Here is a 25,626-nt window from a genome sequence, read left to right on the forward strand (position 1 = left end):
TTAGCTATTATAGTTGTAGGAGTGATATGTAGGTGGTGTACAGTACAGCGTGTCTGATTGTGATTGTCACTCTTTGGTTACACAGGCACGCATCCAAGTCTTTGCCTTTTTTGCCTGGCACACCCAGGCAGGTAACTTCCCCACCTGGTTCCTCCAAAGTTTCCTCTGCTCAGGCACGTCCTCCTTCCCCTGGCAACATTCGGCCAGTCAAAAAAGAGGCCAAACCAGAGGGTGAGAAGAACAGACCAGAAAAGGAGGCTGAAAAGGCCAATGAGGAGAGGACAGAAGAGAGTAAAGGAACTTCAGCAGGTGCTGGAGAATCTGCAAGTCAGGAAGAGCTCACTGTCCAGGCAGAGATTGCTCAAGGTAAGGAGATACCCTCCTTTGGGTTAAGGAATGTCTGAAGGTCTCTTATGTTCTTCCCTCCCTTTCTCTGAAACAATGTATGTTTTGGTAGTTTTCTATCAAATGTTGGTCTAAATTCTTCAGAATGTCCCTGCAGGTGTACATTCATTATGAGGAAAGTGTAAACAGATTGAAGCCCTCCTGCTTTTAACAGTCAAAACAACATCCAGACCTGCTTCACACAGTGTGGCTTCACAGCCCTATTCTCTGCCCTTTTGGACAGGGATTTTGTCCCTCGCGTCACAATGTGGCTGCTTTTTGAATTGTTGAAGTAGAATAATAATCATCTGAAGACTTATGGTACAATAAGCCATTGCATAATCTAGTGTGAGCAGTGACAATGTCCAGCTCTGCTAGACGCTCAGTACAGTTGTGCCGACACTACTACCAGTTTACCTATAATATTGCAAGAGTACCACATCATGGGAGAGATTAGCAGGAAAAAGTGAAATGCAGAGGAGAACCAAGGAGAAGAGTAAAGAGGAGTAGGAAGAATTTTTCAGGGAAAATGAGTTAAAAAAAAACAAAACACAAAGAACAAAACAAAAATAAAACACAAAACAAGCCAAACATCCAAAAACAAACAAACAAACAATCCCCACCAACAAACAAAAACCCCACACCAAACCATACCAACTCTGAAAAGCAGAAAAGGATGTACACGCAAAATAATTATCATAAAGTGTAGGACAGACAAAAGGTAAATCTGAAAACGAAAAATGTAGGTTCACTCTAGCAGATATTTGAGTCAGTTGTAAATATGGCATAAACTGTCTTGCTGATGGGATAGAATGACCATTGCGGCCACTGGGATTTTCAGCACGGGTTACTTAGGGTTCTGAATTTAAAATTCAGAGATTCCCCTGTGATTGTCTTTCAGAAAACAGTTTTAAATATTAATAATCCTGCATTTAACTGCAAGATGTGTCGTTTAGGGTTGTTCTTCTGCAAGACAACCTGATGTGAATTGATTTCTTTTGTTCTGATAAGTTATACTACAGTAGTTCCTGTCTGCTACCCAAGCTAGAGATTTACAATAATAAATGGAAGCATCTGTTGGCTGTGGGCAGGTAAAGAAGATAAGAGATAATTGCTATGTTAGCATGAGTTTTCAGTGCTTTTCTGATAACCTTTTGCCTGCTTTCTTTTAAGGAGAAAGCTTCCTTTTAAAAGGGTTTCAGGGATACTGCTGAGATAACTTTGCAAATGTTTACAAGTTGTAGTTCACCAGTACAAGGTGCAGACCAGCAAAACATAGTCATGTTTGTTTGACAGTTTAGCTCAGGAGGAAGAGAGGTTCAACTTCACTGCAGATTCAGTCAATATTGGAGTTTGTGACGAGGTCACTTAGTATAGAGACAGGTTATGTGTGATAAAGATTCAAAAGCGAAGTATTTTGTATTCGTTGCAAAGAAACAAGTAGTAGAGTGAGGCAAAAGAGAAGGATACTGTAGTCAAAATGGTAAGCAGCACTTCAAACTGGATGCCTTTTGCTGAAGCCAGAGGAAATGATCCCTGGGACCAGAGACTGAGACTTTGCACTAAACATTTTACATGTGAGGTTAGAGGACAGGCTGGGTATGCAGGTGAAGGCCCAAAGTGCCAAAGCTTAGCCACTGCTTGAATGCAAGAATCTAGAGAGGGGCAAGTGCAGCATTTGGGGCTACAGGCACATTGCTAATTCTCCTAGGTCTGCATTGCAGATTAACATAGTTGATTTCTGCCAGTTACCTGAACTGGCCAGTAACCTCTCTAGCTCCGCTACCTGCTGGCTGTGTGGTCACAGGAGCCAGGAGATCAGCAGGTAGTGATCACTGATGGAGGTTTTCAAGCTTGTGCAGGCAAATCTCACATGACTTTACTAGTACCAGTGCAGTTTTAAAGGTATTTTGGGTGTGCCTGTGCAAGTTATCTTTTCTGACAGTGGGGAAGGTGTGCATTCAACAGGCTACTTGTTTCTCTGCCAGCTTCAGCACCTGAGGCAAGAAGTGAGCCCCAAGAAGCACAAAGCTCCACTCGCTTCAGGAGTGACAGCCCTGCCTCAGTCCATATTAGTAAATTACAAAGGGCTAAGGTGCAGGAATGCTGTAATTTATACTGTTTAACTATTACAGAGGCGCTCTCCTATGTTTCTGATCCAGGCTGTAACTGCCGCCCCACATTTTCTTACTTTCTGTCCCCAAGGCTACTAAGAGCGCAGCTCTAAAGGGCTCCCAAGCTTTACGGTGATTAAATTACTTACCTTTTTATGTTTGACCATTCCAGAGTTTTTTGAGTTCTTGGAGGTTAGCCCAGGCCTGGACTGTTCCTTTGGGGTGGACTGAATACCTGTTTTGTAATGTGAGAGTAGAGTGTTCTGGCTGAGCCTAAACTATGCCCATTCACCCTAGGGTGAGAGAACAGGCCCTGGCACTCTTTAAATTACTGGTGTACAGGTATCATTTGAATTCAAGGTGGAAGCCCTGAAGCAGCTGTAGAAAGACCTGCATAGTTTTTTCTTTATAGAAGAAGAGAGCAGAGAGGTCAGGAGATGAGAGTGTTCAGCGCAGAGAAAGCAGCTGAATTTGTGCTTGTATACACGAGGTGTAGGAGGGGGAATCAGGGAGGAAACCCCTCTTGGAAGTTGTTAGTGAGGTGTGGAAAATGCTGTAACATCCCAGAGGTTGGTTAAAAATGTAAATTTAAAGTCATCAGGAACAGCCAGGAGGTGATTTATTTTAAATGTATCTTCCTAGATTGGAATCTGGTTGCATTGGCAGTTCAAAGTCTTCCCTATCCACGTTTGTTTGTGTTACCAGATGTGATTACCCTGGGGATGCTGCTTTCAGTTAACTTGTGTGTGGGTGATGGTCCCTGACCTCCAGAGAAAGAAACACAGTTGAGGTGCTCTGTACCTGTGCTGGAGAGTGCCAGGCAAACTTACAGAAATGTGAACTAGTGTTTTACTTGAGAAAAACCTGTAACATGTTGTCTACCAGGCGACCAAATCTGGTCCTGAATAAAGAACTTACCTGAAGACACTATGAAGGTTTGAACATAAGCCATAGTTCACCAGTAGTGGCAAGCCTGGTTAAGAGGCTGTGTTCTGGTTCCATGAGTTGCCTCAGGTTGGAGTAATTGCAAAATTTATGATGGTTTGTGTCCTACCCTTATTGCAGATCACTTCAGGCAGTTGATATTTGAGATCACCAAGTCACCAAAAGTTACTGGCTTATCACCAAAGAGTCTGGCTCTGCTCTTCAGATGTAGACCACCAGAGAGAAGAAAATATAACATCACAATGTCTCATCTCTGCTCTCCATACAAAATAGGGAAAACTTAAGAAATGTGATGGTAGGAACTTGCTGAGTCAGCATAACTCCAGATGAGCAGCTATCAGCATTTATTCTTCTGACAGAGGAGTTGGCTTAAATTTTCAGCTGCGGCTGCTTACATGTATCCTGTAAAAATGAAATTCCCTTAAGGAACATGAACCCCTAGCATCTAGAAATTTGTTCTTCCTCTGAATCATTGGTAAAACCACGCAAGCTTGAATATATTTTATAGAGTATTTGAAACTATTTTCTATTCCTTGTAAGAGAGTGTTATCTTGGCTACTGTGTCTGTATAAATTACTTCTCCTTCCCATCTTTTTCAGCAGCCAGCCCGTCCCTGCCTCCTGCTTCTCCAGCTATTTCCTCACCCCCGGCCCCCCCAAAGACCTCTGCAGGTACAACTGACCCCGAAGAAGCAACAAGGCTGCTGACTGAGAAGAGGCGCCTTGCCCGTGAGCAGCGGGAACGGGAGGAGCAAGAAAGAAGGGAGAGAGAAGAGCTTGAAAGGTGATTCTAGACCTCTGGAGTGGAAAAGAGATGTTTTCAGCAGCCTCCTAGCCGCCTATTGTGTGTATTCTGTTGTTTTATTGTGATATGTAAATCATAGTATTGAAGTGCAGGAGGCACAAATTCCTCCCCAAAACCAAATTGTCCTGTTGGGGCTTTTCATAGGTACAACTTATGCCTAAACAGATCTGTAATGTTAAAACTTATCTTAAAAATGCTTTAAAAATAGGATGAGAAAGCAGATACTTGCTGTAGTGATTCTTTGTTTCCTCAGAGATTTCCAAAGCTATACTTGTTTATTCCAGCTAGGGAACTATGCACAGCTGTTTTCAACTTTGTGATTGGGACAATATTGCTTACTTGAAATTGTAAGATCTCTACCATGGGTGGTGTTTAGTTCTCCAACAGCTGTTACTTAAAACTCTTTATTTTCTCATTTAAAGTCAAGATCCCCAACAGTTTTGGCGACTAACTGATGTTTCATCTCACTTTCTAGTAGAATACTATCTGGATACTTAAGACTCTGGCAGTAACGTGAGTTAAACCCCTTCTCAGAGGGATGCCATGCTTCTGGAATTTGTTGGAGTTTTTTAACAACATCACTGAACACAGGAACAAGGCAGAGCCAGTTAGAATAGTCTGGCTTGCCACAAGGCTCACAGCATGGCCCCCCTCAAAAGGAGTTTTGAAGAAAACAAGCTGCTGTGGCATAGGAGTAATATAGAGAATAAATACTAAGGCTGAAAGATGGAAAACAAAAGGTAAAGAATAATCCGTTTTCACCGTTAAAGAAGTTTTCAGCTTCTGTTCAGTGCCTTCATATATGAGCTTGAAAGGAGTTGTGGTCAGTGAGGTCTTTAGTGAGACAAAGGAGTTGTGAAGAGTTTCAGATGAACCTTATGTTGCTGAGATACAAAATGGAAGTTGAGTTTCAATACTGGTATGCATAAAGGAATGTGTACAAGGAAATAGTCCTAACTTATCTCATGTGTTGGTCTCTGGGCTAATTATTTCTGAGGGAAAAGATCTTGTTTGTAGTTATGTATATGGAAGTATCAGCTGAGTCATGGTCAACAAAAATAAATGAACTGTTATGAGTTACTAGAAAAGGAGAGCAAAATGAAAATGTCATTCTGAACTATCTGAGGTGAATCCATATCTTCAATGTTAAGTTTTATGGTTTTGAGATAGTAAAACTAGCAAAATAAGTTCAGACAGACATCAAGGAAGATCACAAGTATAGAGCAGCTCCCATATGAAAACCTACCAAACAGGTGAGGATTCGTCAGCTGAGAAGACCATCTGCTCTCTACTTCTGAGTGGGGATATTATTACCCAAATTATTAGGACTTTGTAGCTTATATCAAAGGTGAAAGGGAAACGTTATTCACTCTCACAATTATGAGGGGCCATTAAGTGAGGTTGGGAGTTAGCATTCAAAAATCAGCAGAATTAGACTTTTTTTTTTTTTTTTCAAATTCAGGAGCCATTGACACAGGATAAAATGGGTGCCAAAGTATATACTATTTCAAAAGATGATTAAATGAAATTACAGAAAGAAGTTTTCTGCAAGATGTATTAAAGTCAATTATATTGTTTCTGATTCAGAAAGTACACAAGTCATAGATCAGTGGAAGCCAGCGAAGTGTTGGTATTGCCTTGCAAAGTTTTTGTGTTCCATGGGGCTTTGCCTTTGTGCCCTGCTGGAAGCAAAACAGACAACTTATGAATGAGGCAGCAGTGCAAACTCCATGCAGCTGCTCTGCAGTGCTGGTGTCACGGGTCAGGAGTCTGGTGGTTTGTTCCCCCCACCCCCCTTTTTTTTTTGTTTTGTTTAATATTTCCTGTGCTTGTTTCATGATTGCAGGCAAAAGAAGGAAGAGCTATCACAGCGGATAGCTGAAGAACGAGCTCGCCGAGAGGAGGAAGAAGCTCGCAGACAGGAAGCAGAGAAAAAACGAAAGGATGCAGAGGAGGAGCGGGAGAAGGAAGAACGGCTGCGCCGACAGGCAGAAGAGAGAGAACAGAAGGAGAAAGAAGAGATGGAGCGCATTCAGAAACAAGTATGGTCATCTCTCGGGATTTCTGTGCCAGTCTGGTTAGCAGCAAAGTGCATTACAGAACACCTCCTGTGCAGCACCTAGATAAGGGGGATATCTAAAACTCAAGTGCTACAGACAGAGTGAATAGGTTTGGGGCAAAGTTCATTCCATAGAGTGGTTCAAAGAGTAAAGATATTTCTTCTTGACAAAAACATATCGTACAGAGTCGTTTTATCTTTTTTCCCTGTAGAATTCAATTATTTAGAACAAATCTTTTCCTTCTCTTGATAAATTGTGATGAAAAAAATCAATAGAGTTGTATTGGGGCTTTTTGATGAATAGTGTTATAGCAGAGAACTCTTTGTCCCCACAGTCATAGAAAGTCTAGATGCCAAGGTGACAAACTACTTAGAGCGTTGGAGACATAGAACTGAGTTCTAATCTTATGTCCAGTATTGCTTTTATGTGTGGCTAATGGGAAGGTGTAGGTTTTGATCACTTTAATCAAGCCAAGGATAAGCTTTACATGGTGCAGTCCTCCTGAAATTGGAGCAGCTACTCGAAAGATATAATAGTAAATACATCAAAATACAATTTTTCAAGTACTCTCATTTTTGCTGGGCATAGTGTTGGTTTACTGACTTCAGAAGAGGCTGTGGTAAGCATTTTGGATAGGATTCTTCTTGCACATACCGTTTTCACGTGCACTTTCTTGCCTGCAAAATTCAGCACTGCAGTCTGCCTCATAGACATTAGTTTTTTTCTTCTGGTATGTAATTAAATCTATGCTTCTGAAAATAAATGCTTAAAGGATTGTGTTAGTGAAAATAGCGTAGAGACTGCATTTTTCTTTTTCAGAAGATGTATGCTGCTTTCTTTGAAATGCTAAACTGAGGTACATCCCCAGTTTAGCACTCAGATGTAATGCATGGCCAAGTATTTTTGGATGCTACAGTTGTAACAAATGAGTTGTAGTATTTCTATCACACAACATTGTGACTGTCAGGGAGCAAGGCCTCTCTACAGTATATTCCAGAGAAGCTTTACATTTAATTTAAAAAAAAAAAGCAGGAATGGAAAGCTTGTGCAAATGTATCTGTGGCTGTTTGTCACATTCTACTGCTTTTGACTCTGTAAAGCATCCACCACTCAAAACATGAATCTCTTTAATACTTTCCTGGCTGTTGTTTTAATGGTGAAGGTTAGGAGATGTGTTCCTTATTTGTCATCTGGTGCGCTTTCAGGCAGATGTCCGAGAACAGGTATAAAACCAAATATGGTGTCCCTTGTTTAGTTATACATCCCTTAATGCTATATAAAACATGGAGAATAATTTAAAAAAATGTGCAGTTCAGTCTGAAAAGATTGTTGGTGACGTGTAAGCCTCAAAAATGTCTTTTCAGGGTGTTGTAAATATGCACGGTTAAGCAGATATCAGTGTAAATCTGTCCTTAAGTAGTAAATTCTTTCTCACTTCTCTTTCTTTTACCGCTTGCTCAGAAAGAAGAGGAAGCTCGCCTACGTGAGGAGGCAGAGCGGGTTCGATTAGAACGTGAAAAGCATTTCCAAAGAGAAGAGCAAGAGCGCTTGGAAAGGAAGAAGGTAACTCAGTACATGCAGAGAAGCTATAATTGGTTTTGCCTTAGCAGTTTTCTTCCACCTCAACTGTAGAAAGTTGCCCATGATACAAATGTGCCCTCAGGAAAGCTGCAGTCCTCATCTTTGTAGCCTGATCTGAAAGTGAAGGGAATATTGCCAACAGTCGTAAATAATTTATCTTTTTGCAATAAACAGATGCAACTGATAAATGTCAATCAGTTGTGTTTTGGTAGAGGTGATTTTAAATTAACACCAACAAACATTATTTTACCCCTTTACATTTCATTGTAGAGGCTTGAGGAGATCATGAAGAGAACTAGGCGTGTAGAAGCTGTAGATAAGGTCAGTGCTGCTTCTTAACATATGTAAATATTGGGCGTGTTTCACTTCTTCAGTGCCATTTTTAATTTACAAAACTGTGCTTGTTTTGTAGAAACCAAATGACCAGCAAAATGGACATATATCAAAGACAAATATTTCTGGAGAAGCAGGTATTGTGTTTAACAGTGTTCTGAGCAAAACAGGTGAATAAACACCTATGAAGCACAATGATTTGAGATACAGTTCAGAAACTTGGCACACTAATTGCAGTAACAAAACCCATGAGAGTATAACTGGAGTCTTAGCAAACATTATTTATTCAGTCTTTCTGTACAGGTAGTTAGCCATTACTAAATGAGTCAGCTCTTTTGGTGGCTTAGTCACATTGGTGTTTGAGAGGGAGTTGCTTACCCAGTTTATTTATAAAGTGAAAATAAACAAATACTTTTCTGATCACAAAAGAAACTGATTCTATAGTTTCTTTTATATAGTATTACAGATGTGGTTGTTGCAGACTTATTCCCCTTTCGTAAAGGGTTATTTCATCTTGGTCATGAAAACAAACTTCATTATACAAACATCTCCCTGTGATTTGTCTTCCACACCTGCTGCCTTATTCACTTGGTCTTAATTTCTATTCCTTTCAAAATTTAGCTCCTGCAAAAGCTTAGAGTCTCCCTGTCACACCCACACTTTCAGTCTTCCCTTCTGTTCCCTCTTATCTTTTTTTTCCCCCCCTCAGTTCATTTTAGGTAAAGTTTTATATAAGATTTTCATACTTGCAATGAAGGAAGCAAAAGAAAATGTAGCTCATATTCAACAATCACTGAGTATGAATTAGAAGTATTTAAAGACACAGAAGTCAAGCTATCAAGTGGCTTATCCTATTGTATTGTCACATATTAAATTACATTAATCTTTATTTCTCTTTTGTGTTTGAGTAACACAGAGGACAAATAACAGCACTGGCTGCCTGTATTGCTTTTTTTTAAATGTTTGAAGTGAATGCTATAATTAGCACTTCCAGGAAAACTTTTGTCACGTATTTCACTATGCATGTTTGGAATTTATTTGTTTACATATTGTCTTAGGTGAAAAAAAAACAAGTTTGGGAGCTTTTTTGGGGGGAGGTGGGAACTCTATTTTTTTAAAGCTGTAGCTTGCCTTGACTGTGCTGTCTTTTGTAGGAAAGGTTTTATCCTAATCTGCAGGTAGATGATGTTGCTTGGTTTTATGAAAACCTGTTTCCTCTCTCTAGTCATAACCAGTCCTGCATCTCCCTTGGAACCCACAGTTGGACCTCAGCTTCAGCACACAGCGCAACCTTCGCACAATGGGAAACCCGTCACCTGCACACGCGTGATTGTTTCACACCAACCCACCGTAAATGTGGACAGGTAAGAACACTGATAAGTATTGGAGGGTATTTGGAGGACGAGGGTTACTAGAGTAACAGATTATTTTCAGATCTGTGTATTCATTGACTAAATAAGAGACAGCTGTTCAATCTGCTGTGTTTCCTGTTTATTTTTATCTTTTCCGGTGTATAGAAAAGAGCGTTTATCATCTTTCTCTTAGCAGTAACCTGTTTTTACTAACTGATAGGGAAGAATTTTGTGAAAATACAGCGGATTCTTCACAGCGTTTGGTACAATGTGGTATTTGCTAGCAATTATTAATATTACATAAATCAAAACTTAATGGAAAGGGCAAACTTCTTCTGTTCTTTTCCATGAATTAACCTTCATAAAAACCACTCTGGATTCGCAGTGCAAGTTTTCTTGATTGGAATAATAAATACTGTGCTTTCAGCCCAGATGTTTCAGTTTCTGAACTACTTGAAGCATTAGCAAGTCTTGCTTACCAAGCAGAAGTCCCTCATGTGAGATACAGAGCTACTCATTTCGGCTTTGCATTTAAAAAAAACAAAAAACAAAAAACCCTTTGTCCCCTATAAGGAGAGTTTGGAGAGAGAAATATTTAACATGAGGAGCTCTCTGTAGCCATGAAGCAAGGCACTCAGACTTTGAGAAACCGTTGAAATGCTTGAAACCTTGGTGTTGAATTGAGTGAAGTCTGTTACATAAGCATGAGCTGTCAGTTATTTCAGTTTCAGCAATGCAGAAAGCCGAATAATCCCTCAGTCCTTTCATGTTTTATGCAGGAAGTGCCAGAATATGCATGGCATCACAGAGTCTGTGAAGGGGTGGTATGCTTCAGGGTGTGATTGGCACTAATTGAAGGAGGAATTTGCCCCCTCTCAGTCCCTCCATATGCCTGGGGGATCTTAGCCTGCAGTCATGCTGACACGGATGCTCCTGCTGGGATAAGTTCTGTCAGTGACACTGAGCTGCATTGGATGACCTGCACAGAGCTGCCTCATAATTGTCTCAGGCAGCTATTAAATGTTAATCACTCACAGCCTTATATGCACCTGGATGTTCATAATATTAGATATGCCATGCTAATGAATGCTGTCCTCTAGCGCTATAACCCATGTGAAAGGAAGCTCAGAGTGGCCGAGGTGAAGAACGAACAAATGAGACTGAAGAACAGTGACTAAAGTAGGCTGTGTGTATAAGGGGACACTCGTGCACCAAGTCAGGGTGAGGAGGCTTTAAAAATGCATCCACACTGACTGGGAAAGCAATGGCTGAAGTGCTTGGTAGCACCGCAGTGTCAGCTGAGCTCAAAACTGCTGTAGGGAATATAAAGTGGCATGGATTTTATGACATGATAAAAGCAGCAGGTACAACACCACTGGTACTGCATCTCATGTGCTGTGGTTTTCTGGCATATAGATGTACTTGATATTGTAGCACACACACAACAGCAACAGGTGGAGATGGTCTCCTGTGTGACAACCTCACTCCAGCCCCAAGGAAGTTTTAGCTTTTGTCTGGAAGAGACTTGAGCATTTTTTAAGGGCAAGGTAGCTCAGATTTTTGACCAGAACTCGAAAAGGGCTTTGCCTTGGGGACTTGTGGCACATGCGTGTGTGGGCGAGAGGGTGAAGGAAAGGAGTTGTCCTCAGGCCTAGAGCAGCCGCCAGTCTTGTTCTCCTCTTACCTTGTAGGAAGTGTGGGAAGTTTCACTGGATCCAGGCCAGAAGAAGTGTAAGTGTTGGTGGGTCTGTTCTGTACAACACTGGGATCTGGCCTGAATGCATGTCTTTGAACAGGACTGGTGGTTGGTGTTCAGCCACCAAACCCCAAGTACCTCTGCTGGGGGTCAGAATGTCTGTATTTGGGGGTCACTCCCCACACACTGCAAATGTTCTGTCCCTTGCAGCAGTAGTGTTGAAAGAAGGTGCCCTGGAAGAGGCCACTAGAGGTCTGTGTGAAGATCAGGAGTGCTATTCTGGAGGGGGTAGTAAGAAGTGGCCCAGCTGCTGACCGTGTTGAACCTTCATCCCTGTTCTTCCACATCATGTCATCCATCCTGTGTCTGCTCTGTGGCTGTGATTCAGTTGGAAATAGCATGTTTACTTCCACTGCCATGAATGCAATGCCACTGACAAAAAATGAAAGAATTCTGGTGGAGTTAAAGCAATTGATTTAAATACTTCACCATTCTCTGTTGCTGCTTTTGATCAGCAATGCAGATATTGTACTGGAACTTCATTAGCTTTCTAAGACAATTAATCTTCATAAACACTACGGAAAATTCTGTGATCTGCATTATTTACTGTATACCTATTGTTAACAATTATTAGCTTTATTGATAAATAATAAATTGCAGATGATAGATTGTTGCTGTTATCTATCCCACCTAACAGTTTGTCAACATTTTTATTGGTATTACTCCTCCTATGTTTTAAACAAATCAACAATAATCACTTTTCTTTAGGCTTAAAGCTTTATCACTTTGCATTGTGAAATTAAAAAGCAGATATACGTGCTTGTGAATTGAGCTGCTTTACCATGTTAGCGCCGAACCTTCTCAGATAGATCTTACATTAATTCTCAATCGATAAAACCAATTTCTCTTTTTGTAGTTATCTGAGTTAAAATGATGTTTCTGAACATGAACATGATTTTTGTGATACATAGTTTTCAGTGTTGCTGCAAGGGTTCTGATTTTGCCACCTGTGCTTCCTCTGAGTATCTTCTTCTCAAGTATATTTAGTTACACAATTTAATGCTCAAATGCTAATGAAGCATAGGGAATTATTGGGGTGGGGAGAGTGACGTTATGTCTGACCTAAGTCTGTGAGGAGAAGACTCACAATTGAACTAACTGAACTTAAATGAAGAAATTTCTCATCTGGGTGCAGTACTATGGAAAAGGCAACACTAAATATATTTTTAAATGGAGCATACCATGGAAATTTTCCAGTTAGTAATGTATCTAGAATTACCAAGAAAACTTGGTAGTTCATGGAGGCTACAATATTACTAGTGGCATGTTAACTTCCAGCTAGATTCTGGGATTGGATTTAAAAAAAAAAAACCTACAAAAAACCCCACAACCAAAACAAACAGTTGTTTGAAAATAAGATATAATGTTTAAGTATTTTCAAACTTTTTGTAAATTATAAAATATTCCACCAAGATGTTTTCCAGATTCTTATTTTTTCTTGCTTTACTGAATGGTAGAATCCTGGAAGAAAGACAGTGATAGGAGTTGGAGCTGGATAACCAACACAGCTGCCTAATCCATCTCCCATTTGCAGATTTTTGCTTCTTCTCTTTCTAATTCTTTGCCCAAGTTAGATCTTGTCTGCTACTTCTCAGAAAGTTATTTCAGTACAGTGCTTCATGTTGACGATATTTTCCTTATAGTTATTCTTATAATGTAATTCCTTTTTCCCCACCAGTTTTTAGAAATATAGAGTTAGACAATGTTATTGGGTTCAAATTCTTCTGTAGTGTTCACTGCTCAGTATGTGGGACAGCCCACTTCAAATTTTCTTTAGCGCTGCCTTCCCTTCCTTAGGCCTCCAGCTCCTCATTCCTGGCTGATTTCAGTGGTATTGTCTCAGTGGATTAAAAATGAACACTTCTTTATTTAAATAATCCAAAAGTCTGAGGTTCATTTTGCTGTTAATATCTATCTTTAAAGTCATGTCAATAAATAAAGCCACTGACCTTATCTTTCATATCAGGAATAGCAGGCACAGAAGTATTATGGCACTTTCCAAAGGCCTCCAAATCAGTATCTTAAGAAATTCTGGTCTTTTTTCTTTACTCTTTTCAAATTATTTACATACAGATTATGTCCACGCAGAGTTTTGGCTAAAATTATCTACATGAGAAATAAATTTCAGTAGTGTTTAACTTTCGGCTGTTGCAGTTCCTTAAATTAGCTGCTCTTTTCTCAACTTCCTCTAGTCTGTCTTGTGAATATTAATGTGTTGCATTCAAAATGTGAAGCTGCACAGATACTGGGTTTTTCAGTTGCTGTGAAGCTTCAGATGCTTGCAAGACTGTTACATTTGAAAATGCACTCAGAGTAGCTTAGACTTGTTTTAATTCCATAGCTGTCTTGCTACAAGCACACTTATGGAATATGTTAGAATGCCAAAATTATCCATGTCTTAGAAACAGGCCTGCAATATTGTACATCTGAAAAAGGTATCTCCAGTGTGCTGGATACTGAGGCATTGCTAAGACAGTAAGGACAGCTGTATCAGGTCAAAAATCCATTACTTTGTTGTGTTCTTTGCTTTAATGGCCTGTAGCAGTCATAGGGAGAGATGGTAAAGGGGGGAAAAAAAGGGAAGTACCAGGAGATCTGCTGGTCACTGAAGGGTTACTGAGCACTGTGGTCCAAACACAACTACAGGCTCCAGTAGTCCCTAAGCTGCTAATTACCAGAAGCTGGAGGCTATACCAGTCTCCTAGGAATTTGTCTAATCTCCTTTTGAGTTTATGGCCTCTAAGATGTCCACTAGAAATAATTCCACAGTCCTGTTTTTCCTTTTGTTTCTTCTAAAGGTATTCCCCTAGTAATCTGGTAGAGCAAATAGCACATAATATAGATTTTATAGCATAAAATATAGAAGATTCATAGTCATGGTTTCCTCTTCTGTACCCTCTTTCTGATTTTATAGACTCCCCTGTCGCAAAGACATCTTTCAAATCTGTGAAATCTGGTCTAAGTATGCAATACGGGCAGTGCAGTGACAAATAAATGTGAAGAACTGTTTCTCTGTGAAGTTAGCTGATCAATCAGACAGAAACATTAACATCTGTTTGCAGAAGCAAGAGGCTTCTTCATTCTACCAATGCTTGTTGAAGTACTGTGCTGTCTAATTCGTATGAATGAGCAGTTGCTCTTTTGCCCCCCTCTTTCTTACCCCATCCATCAAAATTGCTGTGTTATCATAGCTCTGGTAAGGTTATTGGTAATAGATGGGAATGAAATAAGTAATAGGATACCTTATAGTGATAAATAACCTAATAACTGTACATGATAAAGCAGGTTTTATTAGTCCTAAAGCGTTTCACAGATTCTGCTCCTCAGCTTACAGATGTGGATCTCTGGCAGAAAAGGGTGATGTGACTTGTGACCTCTCCAAGTGAGACATCAGGGTTTCTGTGTCTGCTTGCAAACTCAGTGCAGTCAAACATACTTTTAACTTTGAAAATTGTTCAATGTTATCCACAAATGAGAAATGGGTGAGCACTCTTCTGAAAAAGAACTGGTGATGGTTTGAAAAATGGGGAAGGGCTGATAGGAAAGCCAGCATGTTGTGCTCACAGAAAATCAGGGCTTTGGATAAAGCGTTGCCACTTTCAAAAGAACAATAATTATTTTCTGTCTCTTGGAGAGTGCTCTAAAATAGTTCTGTGATCATTTGTGATGAGTTGCAAACCCAAAGAAGCCAGCAAATGAAAATAACTTATGTCAATTACAAGCAGGTTGTATTTTTGTTGGTGTGCGTTTTGGTGGTTTGTTTGGTTGGTTGTTTTTTTGTTTGTTTTTAAGACTAGCAAACATACTGTCAGGAGAAAATTAGCCTATGAAACAAAGTCACCTGCTTAGAAATGACCCAAGGAAAGTGATAGCCTAGTTTCAATCTAGAAAATTGCATCTGAGCCTTTGTGGCTGAGGCATTTCCAAACAACATGAACAGGGAGTTCTGAATAGTGAACAGGTATCCAACATTGTCAGGATCTAAGTATTGAGGGCCTTAAGAAGCACCTGTGAAAGATCACATGATTTTTGAGTGTCAGTTGAGAACTTGCTCTTTCTTGAGGATCTTGTGGTCCCATTATTGTCATGTTGTTCACTAAGGAGGCACCTTAGTTTCTCCCCTCTGGCGAGACAGCATTTGCTGTCTGCAAAGGCAGCAGGATTTGACAATACAGCACCTAATACAAGGGTTGAGAGGGGAGGGACAAGACTGTGAGACATGATCATGTGTTTTTGGGAGAGCCTGTGTAGCCAGAGGATGTCTGTGCTGGTACCCTCCTGACTGGGGGAGACAGACAAGAGTTTGCTCATAGGGTGTCTCTATCAAGTGGGAGATAGAGAAAGCAAGTACAGATTGACATGGGGGATGCTGGGAGGTGTTTCTTTTGCCTTGGGCATGATAAGCAGGAGGAGTGCAGAGTGGGTAGTGTCTTGGAAATACACCCTAAGAACTTGTAGGGGAGGAGGGACTGAAAGAACTGTGCTAGTAAGGGAGCTTTTTCTCTGGCTGAGCGGCAGGTAGAAGAGGCTGCTCCAAAACTGAAGGCAGGAGGTGATCCAAAGAATAAGAAAAATGACAATGATATTATTTATGAGCAATTGCATTGATTTGCAATAAGGGTATGGCAAAGGTTATGAAAGCTGAAGATGATGTTAGAGGCTGTAAACTGCGTTAGGTGCGTGGCTCGAGACAGTAGTGATGGTGCTGCGGGGTTTGATTATTGCTTCCCAGGGCAGTTGCTTCTCAGAAGCGCAGTGTCCATAAAGCTCTTTGTAGTTCTGGCTATTGTGCAACTACGTGTAACAACTATGCTGTGTTTGAGGGAAGGTCTATCTAGTACTTGGCTGCAAAAACAGTTTTTCTGCTGTGGTAGAAGCATAGTTTTGTTTTTACTGGCTAAAAGAACGCTCTAGATTAATGCAGACTTGTCAATTTGTAATATTGCTTTGAGTGGGACTACGATTCTCTTCTACATGAAGCATATGAGGAAATACCTACTTTTCTCTTTCAGCAATCAAAATCCAGAGAAAAATGCAAATGAAAATGGAATGTCTATGCAGAATGATAACTTTGAAGAGATCATAAACCTGCCTGTTGGTTCAAAACCATCCCGGCTGGATGCCATGAACAATGATGGAAGCAATAGTCCCGAAATTCCTTTGAATCCAATTCTAGCCTTTGAAGATAAGGGGACTCTTTTGCCTCAGGTAGACAGTGTTCAGACACATCAAACAGCAGGTAGGTCTGCCTTGGTTCATTAATATTTGTATTGTAATTGTCAGAAGACCTAGAGCTCTTAATTGATACAAGCTAATTAATTTAAGCATTTTTAAACCCTATATAATATTGGGAAAGGAGTATATCTCTTTGTAAAGCCATGCATGCCAAGTGCATACAGATGCTGTGCAAATTATGGTGAGGCCTTATCTTTTATTTGAGGGGGGTTCTCCATTATGCTGCAGTTTCTGCCATTCACAGTTGCTTGAAAACATTTGCCATGTGCTTTCAAACAGAATCAGTAACAGTGACAACTGCCATTCTGAGCTTATGGTCAGTAATCATCATCCACTTCTGCAAGTGTAACGTCTGATATGCACATGTAGAAGGGGAGCTGGTACCTACCTTCTCTGTAAAATTTGGGATGTACTTTCCACGCCGAGTTCTTGCTGACATGAATACTAAGGGATAATTTGCAGCACACTAGATATTTCTGAATTACATCACAACTTTTAAAGGATGTTAAGCAAGCAAATACTAATTTAGCAAGCTAAATTTGGTTACCATTTTCTTTTTCTGTGGCTCAAAAATGTAAGGCAAATCATCTTACAGTAAAATAATTGCACAAATGCATTGCATTTCGAAGTAAGCGTTGCCACTCTGCTGACCTGTCATTTTTGATACATTCTGTTGTAGAAGTGATCTGATTGTTTCTCTGAAGAACCAAAGGTGATTATGAGCATCTCTGCAGTCAGTGGAATTTCTTCCATGCTATGAAGGAGTGTTTTATTTTTTTCTCTCCAGTTTTTTAAAGATTTCTTGAATATCTTTTTTGGAAGGACTTTAGTAAAACCAGCAGAAGAAATGATGGGAATAGATTTGGATCACCTTTCTAATAGCTTTCATCACTAGAAAAATCATGCTTCACGTGCATTACTTAATATGGCTTTTTCCAACGAGCTTTTCTGTTAGTAAATGGATATTCCTGCATTCCTTAAGACACAGGACACTGGAATCTGAAAGCAATGGGCTGATTTGGGTGGTGGGACTGATTCTTTTTTTAAAAAGGTTGGTGTTGGTTTGAATGGTATAATTGTAAAGTTGGCAAAGAATCTTTTACACTTCGTGGTTCTAATACTTGAAAAATAAATACCTCATTGCTCTACAAGTAGAGTTAATGGGGTGTTTTATTTAAACCTGTTGGTTTAACTATTATTGCAGAGAACTCTAATTATGGGGGCAAAGTATAGGCTTCTGTATCAGGTTCTTGTAAATGTAATTCCTACAGGGACATTCTGTAAATTGAGACGTCACTATGATCTTCTCGCATTTTCTCTAAAAACAAAAGGCAGGTTTTAAAATGTGACGATTTGAAAGGATTATTTTTTCATGGACAAGAGGAAAACCTATTGTTCTCCTAGATTATGTATTTATGAATTTTGTTCAGTGCAGAAATAAATTGTTTAATTGAATAAATTAGAAAAATGTGGTAAAATGATACTGCAAACTTGATTTTTTTTTGTTACATCCATGTTCACTATACTATAAAAGATGTGTACACATATGCGCACACATGTGCACACACACACACAAGGAAATACCTTGTTCTGAGTCCTGTAAATTGCTGCTGTTCCCAATGATGGAAGATTTTCCTTTGCCTTATCAGACTACTGAAGACTGTGTGAAACCCGAAATATTTGATTTTTGGATGATGAAGTAGGTTGGTTTGGGGATTTTTCGGTTTTGCTCGTTTCAGAGCAAATGGAAAATGGTCACTGTTTGTGCTTTTCATGTAGTGTGTGATTTTTTTGAAGCAGTACAGCTTGAGTGATAAGAGAAGCAATGGAGGTTGCTTTCTCTTTAGTTTGATGCTGATTTCTACTGTCATTGTTCCATCCCTCACCTTTGGTTGCTATTGGGCAGAACTGTAAATTCTTGAACCTTTTTGTACTTTGATAAACAATGCTGTTGCAGGTAGAGCTCACTTGGTATTTGAGTTTAAAGCACCAAGCAGGGCTTGATGCATTGCTCACTGAAACCTTGGCTAGCGGAAATGGAGGTTGGTGCTACCAGAGAATGTACCATGAAGATTCCTGCACTTGCCTTTGATGAGCACCAAGCTGGGCCTGTAGGAGGCTGTGCAGAAAGTCTGTGCCAGCGGAAGAAATCCTCTGAGACAAAAACTGAAGGATTTTTGAAGAAATTGCTTTCTGCCACTGCCAAGTGTTTATCTTATTCAGGAGATGGGATAAAATCAACAGAAATGCAACAGAAAAGAGACTTCATCTGCCAGAATACATACGGAAGGGAAAAAACAGCCATTCAGTCAGAATGCTTTCCATAGTAGTTTGTGACACAGTGAAATGAATTGGGTTCATTTCTTGCTTTCTTTAGTTTTCCACTTACATAGCCACAATATTTTGAAGTGTCTAAAATATGTCATTTTTCTTTAAACCTATATATAGCATGTAAGTACCAAATAAAACTTGTTTGAAATATTTACTTTTATTTATACTTTCCTTTTCTTGCATAGTTGAAGCAGATGTTTATCTGTGGTGGAAAGATTCTTCCTGCTACTCCTGGTCTGCTTAAAACTTTTCTTCAAGTTTCCTTTAATCTCTTTATTTAGAATCAGTACAGGGTTACTTATGGCTAGAAACAGAGCGAAGAAATAGCCAGTAAGGTTTAGCTTCAGTTTTAAGTCTGAGGATTCACTTAGGCTCAGGTTTAAAACTATGTTGATCTTGATCCATATAGGCTCAGGTATAAATTTTGCTGATCTGTTTCTTGTGAGACTTCAGAATGTTTGCTTCCATGTTTGCAGTACAGAGATGAAGAGCCTGCTTTGTTTCTCATGTGTGTGGCTGTTTTTTGGTTTTGTTTTTTAACAAGATTGCAGTAAAAAAAAAAAAAAAAAAAAGAAAATATATATATATATAAAATAGAGAAAATTTCCTCCTTTTCAAGAGCCTGACATGCAAACTAAAAGCTAGGGATTTGGGAGTGGAATTAGGTGTATGAATCAAAAGAACCTTAAAAAAATGAAAAGTGATAGAAATTAAGTCTTGGTTTAAGGTCCTTAATTTAAATGCAGGGAAAAGTACTTTGAATGTTGTTTGTGACTAAAAAAAATGGTATCAAATGAAGGCCAGCTCCTCTGCCTGCTACTGCAACGGGTTTTGTTGTTTGCGCTATCAGAGGCAACACTTAACTGCTCAGGCAGGTAGAAGGAGCAACTGTAAAGCGACAGGCGGCTGTTCTAAGGGCTGGGAGCAGTGACCTTGCACAGCAGCTCAGCTGGGCTTGGGAAAGACTTGGCTCCTTGCTCACATCTTAACAGCGCAACAGGAATGCTTGGAACGTGACACTGAGGGAGTTTAGTTCAATAGATCACAGCTACTGGTTGTTCATTTGCTTTGCCTGTTTCACATGTCTTTTGTCTCCTCGGTCCTCATGAAGAATGCTTTATTTTTTTCCTTCTTGCTAAGACCTTGAAGTAATGTTTGTAATGCCTGAGAAAAACAGGCAGATTCTAATGTCGTTGCTTAATATTGCACTGATTTTCGTTTTGGAAAATAGCCTAAAGTCACCCAAGGAGGTGGCCTGAAGTTTGAGATTTTTCTGGGTTTGTTCCTAGCTGTGTCATTCAGCTCTTTGTAGTCCTCTGTTTTAATAAGCCCAACTGCCCACGGCTGAGCATGTGGGTCTTTGACATGAGATCCCGAAAGAAAATTCCCATCACACATCAATATTGAAAATACCATACCGCTTTATCTGGTTTCTGGCTGCCCTGTTCTTCAGGTATTTTTACTGTTCTGCACAGAGGATTTTGAGTGTAGCTTTCGTGTGTGTTTGTTTTTGTTGTTCTCGGGGGTTTTTTTTGTTTGCTTTTTGGTGTGTTTGTTGTTGTTGTTTGGGGTTTTTTTGTGTGTGTGGTGGGCTTTTTGTTTGGTTGTTTTTTTAACGCTACTATTGGAGAGAACTTTCAGTTATTAAACCACATCATTAACAGAAATGCCTCCTCTAGGCACCAAAACTAAGCTTAGATTTTGGGCACTGTAAAATGTACTGTTGAGCTCTTATTTGACAGAATTATGGGTTTTTTTTAATTATTATTTTTAATCTCCCTTTTATGCCATGTTTATAGGTAGTAGCAGCTCTAGAGCTCTACTTGCATGTAAGAGTTATACCATGGTCAGAAACACCTCAGAAGACAGGAAACTCTTATGAAATGTTTTCATAAGAAACTTTGCTATCTGCGAGCAGATGTTTGTCAGAAGAGTGGCTCCAAAGTGTCAGTGTTCCAGCAGGATTCTTATATTTAAAAACAAGTGTATTGACCAACATCGGAATTAAATAACTAATAGATTATCATTAGATAACTGTTCTCTTACACATTAAAACCTACATTATAAAACTAGCGCTCCATAATTTCAAGGCTCTATGCTACTTATTTTTTTTCCTGAAAAATACTATTTTGATTGGCTGAAAGGTCTGTGAGATTCTTACCCTCTGGAGAAGAGAGGTGAGATTGCTCAGTGTCCTGTATATATGTAAGAAAATTATTTGAATTTAAGCATACTACTACTACTTTTGTTCTTTAACTCCTTTTAAAATGAAGCATCAATATCAAAATGTAAGATCAATTCCTAATTTTGCAAGATTTCTTTGCTTTTTCCCTGTTGTAAGTACCTTTGGAAATACTTTGCCATCTGCAGAACACAGATTTCTATATTCAGACAACTGCCACCCACATCTTTTGCAGTGGCTGCTATATTCTGAATGTGCTCTCTGCAGCATTTACCTGCCTCAATGTGCCTTTGCTTTTCTACTGGAAAGTAGTGCCTACAGCGTATCAAGGGTCAGCCTCAAGGCTTGCTCCATTCTTGTTTCTTACGAATTTCTTAAAATTTCTTTCAGTTGTTCCTCAGCAGTTAATTCCTGTAGTAACCCATTTGCAACTTTTATACTATATGTTAATTCAGTTATTTTCTAAAGTCAAGTCCCTGGAGTGTGCTCCAAAATAAGGGACACGGAACAGAAACAAAATAGAGATGAATGCAGAGTAACCTGCGTACTTGGGAGATGCCTCTTCAGCAGAGTCGGCTTATTTTGGGAGTAAAACCTCAGGAATACAGCACTTGCTTTTTGGAGGGGGCAATGAGGAAACCCAAAATAAAGCACAGAAGATTACCCAAGCGTAACAGGTGTTTTCCAAGCCACTGGAAGGAATGTAGCTGTAGTCCTCAAGCACACGTAAGCAGCCAGCCAAAGTGTTTAAGGGATTGTCTTTTGACCTGCTCTGATTCTTATTATCAGAACATCTCTTATGTGTGATGAAACTGCAAATAGCAGGAAAACTTTAACTACAGGAACCAATGAAAAGACTTGTCTTGTCTGAAAGTTCCAGCTCTTGGATCTGGTAAATTTTCATATGCCATCTGGCTTATATATTAACTGTCTTCATGGCAATTAGCTGCCCTGAGGAGCTCTTGAGTTTCTTCTGTTTGCTGACGGACTTGCTCAAGGAGTTTGGCCATTTGGCTTTTTCTGAATGCTAATGCAAATTCTGGATCTGAAGAGAAAAAACAAGTGTTAGGCAACCTGCTGCTTTTCCCTGTGTTCTAATGCAGATGCTTAGAATGCTTATATTTCAGGTTAGATGCAGTTGATGGGTCTTATTACAGTGTGAAGTATAGTGAAAGTAGAACAATATTCATCTACCACACAAAGCAGATACAAATTCAGTTTTCATCCTTGTGGCCATTCAAGATGGCTTGCTGCCAAGTTCTCCTGATCCAGATGTCTAAAGCTCAGTTGCCAAATTCAGCCTGATGCAACAAATGCATATCATGATGTAGTAGGGTCTTGACTCTGCATACGTGAAGATACACACTAAATACATTTATTACCATATTATAACTCTCATCTGTACGCAACTTCTACCCAAAAACATGGAGAGGAAAATAAAGAGGGGAAAAAAACCCAAGGAACAAAATTTAAAGTATGAAAAAGATGTGAGAATTGCTAACTTTAATAGCTAATCATGCAATTTGCTTGTTTGCTTCCTTTATGAAAATAAACTAGATTCATATTTGAAAAGTTTTTGGGTTGCATCTAGTGCCAAACATTCTTATATCAGATAAAAACACCTGTACCTGTAGTCCTGTTTCCCTGCTAATCAGAAAGCCTTTATAGAATCATAAAATCATTTCGGTTGGAACAGACTCTCAGGATCATCGAGTCCAACTATAACCTAACCAACTCTAGCACTAAACCATGTCCCTAAGAACCTCGTTTAAACACCTTTTAAACACCTCCAGGGATGGTGACTCCACCACTTCCTGGGCAGCCTGTTCCACTGCCTCACAACCATTTTCGTGAAGAATTTTTTCCTAATATCCAACCTAAACCTCACCTGGCACAACTTGAGGCCATTTCCTCTTGTCCTATCACTTGCTACTTGGGAGAAGAGACCAACACCCTCCATGCTACAACCTCCTTCCAGGTAGCTGTAGACAGCAATAAGGTCTCCCCTCAGCCTCCTTTTCTCCAGGTTAAACAGCCCCAGTTCCCCCATCTGCTCCTCATAAGACTTGTGCTCCAAGGAAACAAACAAACTCCCTGCCTTTATCATAAAATACTCTTAGTTACTTAAAAACAGGTAAGAGCTATCCTTGAGATTATTCTGTTTGCTTAACTGAGTGGAGCAGGTAATTTCTGTTACAAATTTTGACAGGAGCAGGCAGCAACTGAGCCCTGAGGGGCTCACCCACCAGTAAGGACATACCTGCTTGCAGTCTGCAGAAAGTGGCAATGCCCAGCTGCTGAAAGCGGATCTCTTGGTGGACAAGAAAATTCTTGAGGTAGGCCTGAATCTCCCCGATGTGATGCTTCAACAAAAGCACCATTTTTTCTGCATAAATGGGAGAATCGGGGGGAGATCAGTAGGAGCCTTTAACACACTGAAAACTGATTCTTGTAACAATGTAATATCATTAATGACTCATCTACCTTCAGCGACAACCAACTGCAAAGAATGGCAAAGGACTTCCACATGCTACAGCCTCTAACGGCATCGCTGATACCTGAGGTAAACAAAAGGCTGGGTGGGTGTGGTTCTGGGAAGCTGGTCTTTGCGCGAGGGGCACGCACGCTGACTTACGGACTGGTCCCACTTGTCATGCAAACCCACCCGTGAAGCCCTTAGGCTGTTGTGCTCTGTTCACCACTTGGGACTCTGCAAATCCTTGATGATAGAATTGAAACGGTTTTGTGTTTTCTCTAATAAGAAACTCATGATAGACTTAAGTTTCTCTCACATCTGATGATTAAATTTTTAACCACGTTTTTTTAGAGAACGTGGCAAGAATTATCTGAACATTTTTTTTTTTTGCCAATCTTAAAGGCCCTCAGCTGCATGGGACAATGATATAGAGTATAGAGTAATTTGTTTTCTGAAGACAAAAATAATGCTTTTTTCATTCTCTCTCACCGAAACTTAAAAAAATAGGCTATGTTCTTAAAAGCCACTTCACTTCTGCTAATCTAGTCTCGAATTACAACAGCAGCGTTTGGTTCAGTAAGATGCTTTCCTTTTGTTGGTCAGGGAGCAGAGATGACTTAAAATTTTGGAACACAACCATTCACTTATCATTGTCTCTACCAACCTCTGCTCCTATTTGTGGGGAATGCCATCACCTTGAATATACTGAGGAAGACGGTCAAAGAGAAAGATGCAACAATGCCTCTTGTCTGAAACATGTTCTCATCTTTCCCTTGGTAAGGAGTATTTTATGCTCTCTCACCTTCCTACTTAAGTTGTGTTTAAGGACCTCCAAATTGGCTTCAGACCAGCACTGCAGAATGGTGTGGTGCTTGAAGAAGGCAACAAACACCTGAATCAGATTTTTATCTGTGGTCCTTTTTTATCCCTGGGCTTCCTTATACACTCAGCGCTGTTTTATGTGTATTTCAAGTATGGCTGTAGGTGCTTTTTATGTTAATAAAATTGTAGAGACCAGGTGAAGGATGCTGAAGGAATGTTAAAGGTTGTTTGGCAGTTAACTCCTTTGGGAAAAGGCTTATTTCACTCCAGGTAGCCATAAATATATTTGAAAGCACAGTTAATGCTGTGTGACAGTTACCATGACCTATCACATGCTGGATGATGGAAGCAGCTTGAAAGGATGTCTCAGTATGTTTCAGCTGGCCAGCCAGTCTCACCAAGCACTTTGTCAAGGGTTCATCTATCCACTGGACCATATGTAACATGGCTCCCTCTGGAAGACAGATAAGAGAATGGTCAGTAAACAGAAACTCCAGTGTCAAAGAAATAAAAGTGAGAGGTCTGCCATAAACCATACTGCCTAAATAGGAAATCCATGAAGCCACTGGAGAAGCAAAATAAGTGCTGAACTTGCACAATATGTTTAGGTTGTAAAACAGGGTCATGTCCTGAGGTTACGCTCTCAGTAAGGTAGGGCTGTGGATTTGATTCACAGAAAGGCTAGTGGATTTTTATTTTGTTGGTTTTATGTTCTGAAAGAAAGAATCACTTTATGTATGATATCTACTCTTGCCTAGTGGGCTTAGTCTGTCCAGCAGCTCCTGGGCACCTCTTCCAAAATTAAATGTGACATGTCACCAGTTGCATGGCAGTTACACCACATAAAAGAGATGACATGTTTGACAGACAATATCCAATGCTGGAGCAGGCTGAGAAAATTGATATTGACCTTTTCTGCCATGGGGAGTGCTCTACATTCCACGGGTGCTAATCTAGAATCTCATAAAATCTATGTGCAAAAAACTTAAGAGCCACTTTTTATTTTATTTTTTTTTCTCATGTTAGTTTCTGCTATTGTGAAATGAATTCAGTTGGAGAAACTGGGTGAAGTTACAAATAAAAAGAGAGAGTACAGCAGTAAAGTTCAGCACAAAAAATTTGAGTAAAAAATTTTACGCAGTTCAACAGGGAAAAGTGCAAACTACGGAGCCCGTGTGTCCTGCCAGGGAGTCAGATCTTTCTCTTCTTGAAGCTCATGGCAAAACTCCCAGTGAATTTAAAGGAAAAGAC

At 39.8% G+C, this 25,626-nt stretch overlaps 2 protein-coding genes across 7 annotated transcripts in view; one reads left to right on the plus strand and one right to left on the minus strand.

Moving 5' to 3' along the window:
* The window catches only part of MAP7 (microtubule associated protein 7), a gene marked incomplete at both ends in the record, with an annotated part of 119,366 nt that extends 100,323 nt beyond the window's left edge, over positions 1-19,043 (plus strand). For 4 of the 6 annotated variants that reach the window (XM_082047912.1, XM_082047915.1, XM_082047916.1 and 1 more), the window contains 8 exons: positions 86-366; positions 4,043-4,226; positions 6,094-6,289; positions 7,769-7,870; positions 8,159-8,209; positions 8,301-8,358; positions 9,447-9,585; positions 16,342-16,591. In XM_082047912.1, coding sequence (XP_081904038.1) covers positions 86-366; positions 4,043-4,226; positions 6,094-6,289; positions 7,769-7,870; positions 8,159-8,209; positions 8,301-8,358; positions 9,447-9,585; positions 16,342-16,591 — 1,261 coding nt within the window. Of the gene's footprint in view, positions 1-85; positions 367-4,042; positions 4,227-6,093; positions 6,290-7,768; positions 7,871-8,158; positions 8,210-8,300; positions 8,359-9,446; positions 9,586-16,341; positions 16,592-17,243 lie in introns of those variants that run through there. The other 2 variants (XM_082047913.1, XM_082047914.1) reach the window with 2 other exon arrangements.
* Positions 19,044-21,642: 2,599 nt separating this feature from the next.
* The window catches only part of LOC309437888 (uncharacterized protein), a 28,144-nt gene continuing 24,160 nt past the window's right edge, over positions 21,643-25,626 (minus strand). Inside the window, exons 13-15 of the mRNA XM_082048710.1 lie at positions 24,695-24,829; positions 23,338-23,463; positions 21,643-22,122 (exon numbers count right to left, since the gene is read on the minus strand). Of these exons, the coding sequence (XP_081904836.1) occupies positions 22,001-22,122; positions 23,338-23,463; positions 24,695-24,829 (383 nt within the window). The 3' untranslated portion in view covers positions 21,643-22,000. The remainder of the gene's footprint in view (positions 22,123-23,337; positions 23,464-24,694; positions 24,830-25,626) is intronic.

Source organism: Streptopelia decaocto (assembly GCF_964273445.1).
Source record: "Streptopelia decaocto genome assembly, chromosome: 3".
Taxonomy (NCBI): Eukaryota; Metazoa; Chordata; class Aves; order Columbiformes; family Columbidae; genus Streptopelia; species Streptopelia decaocto.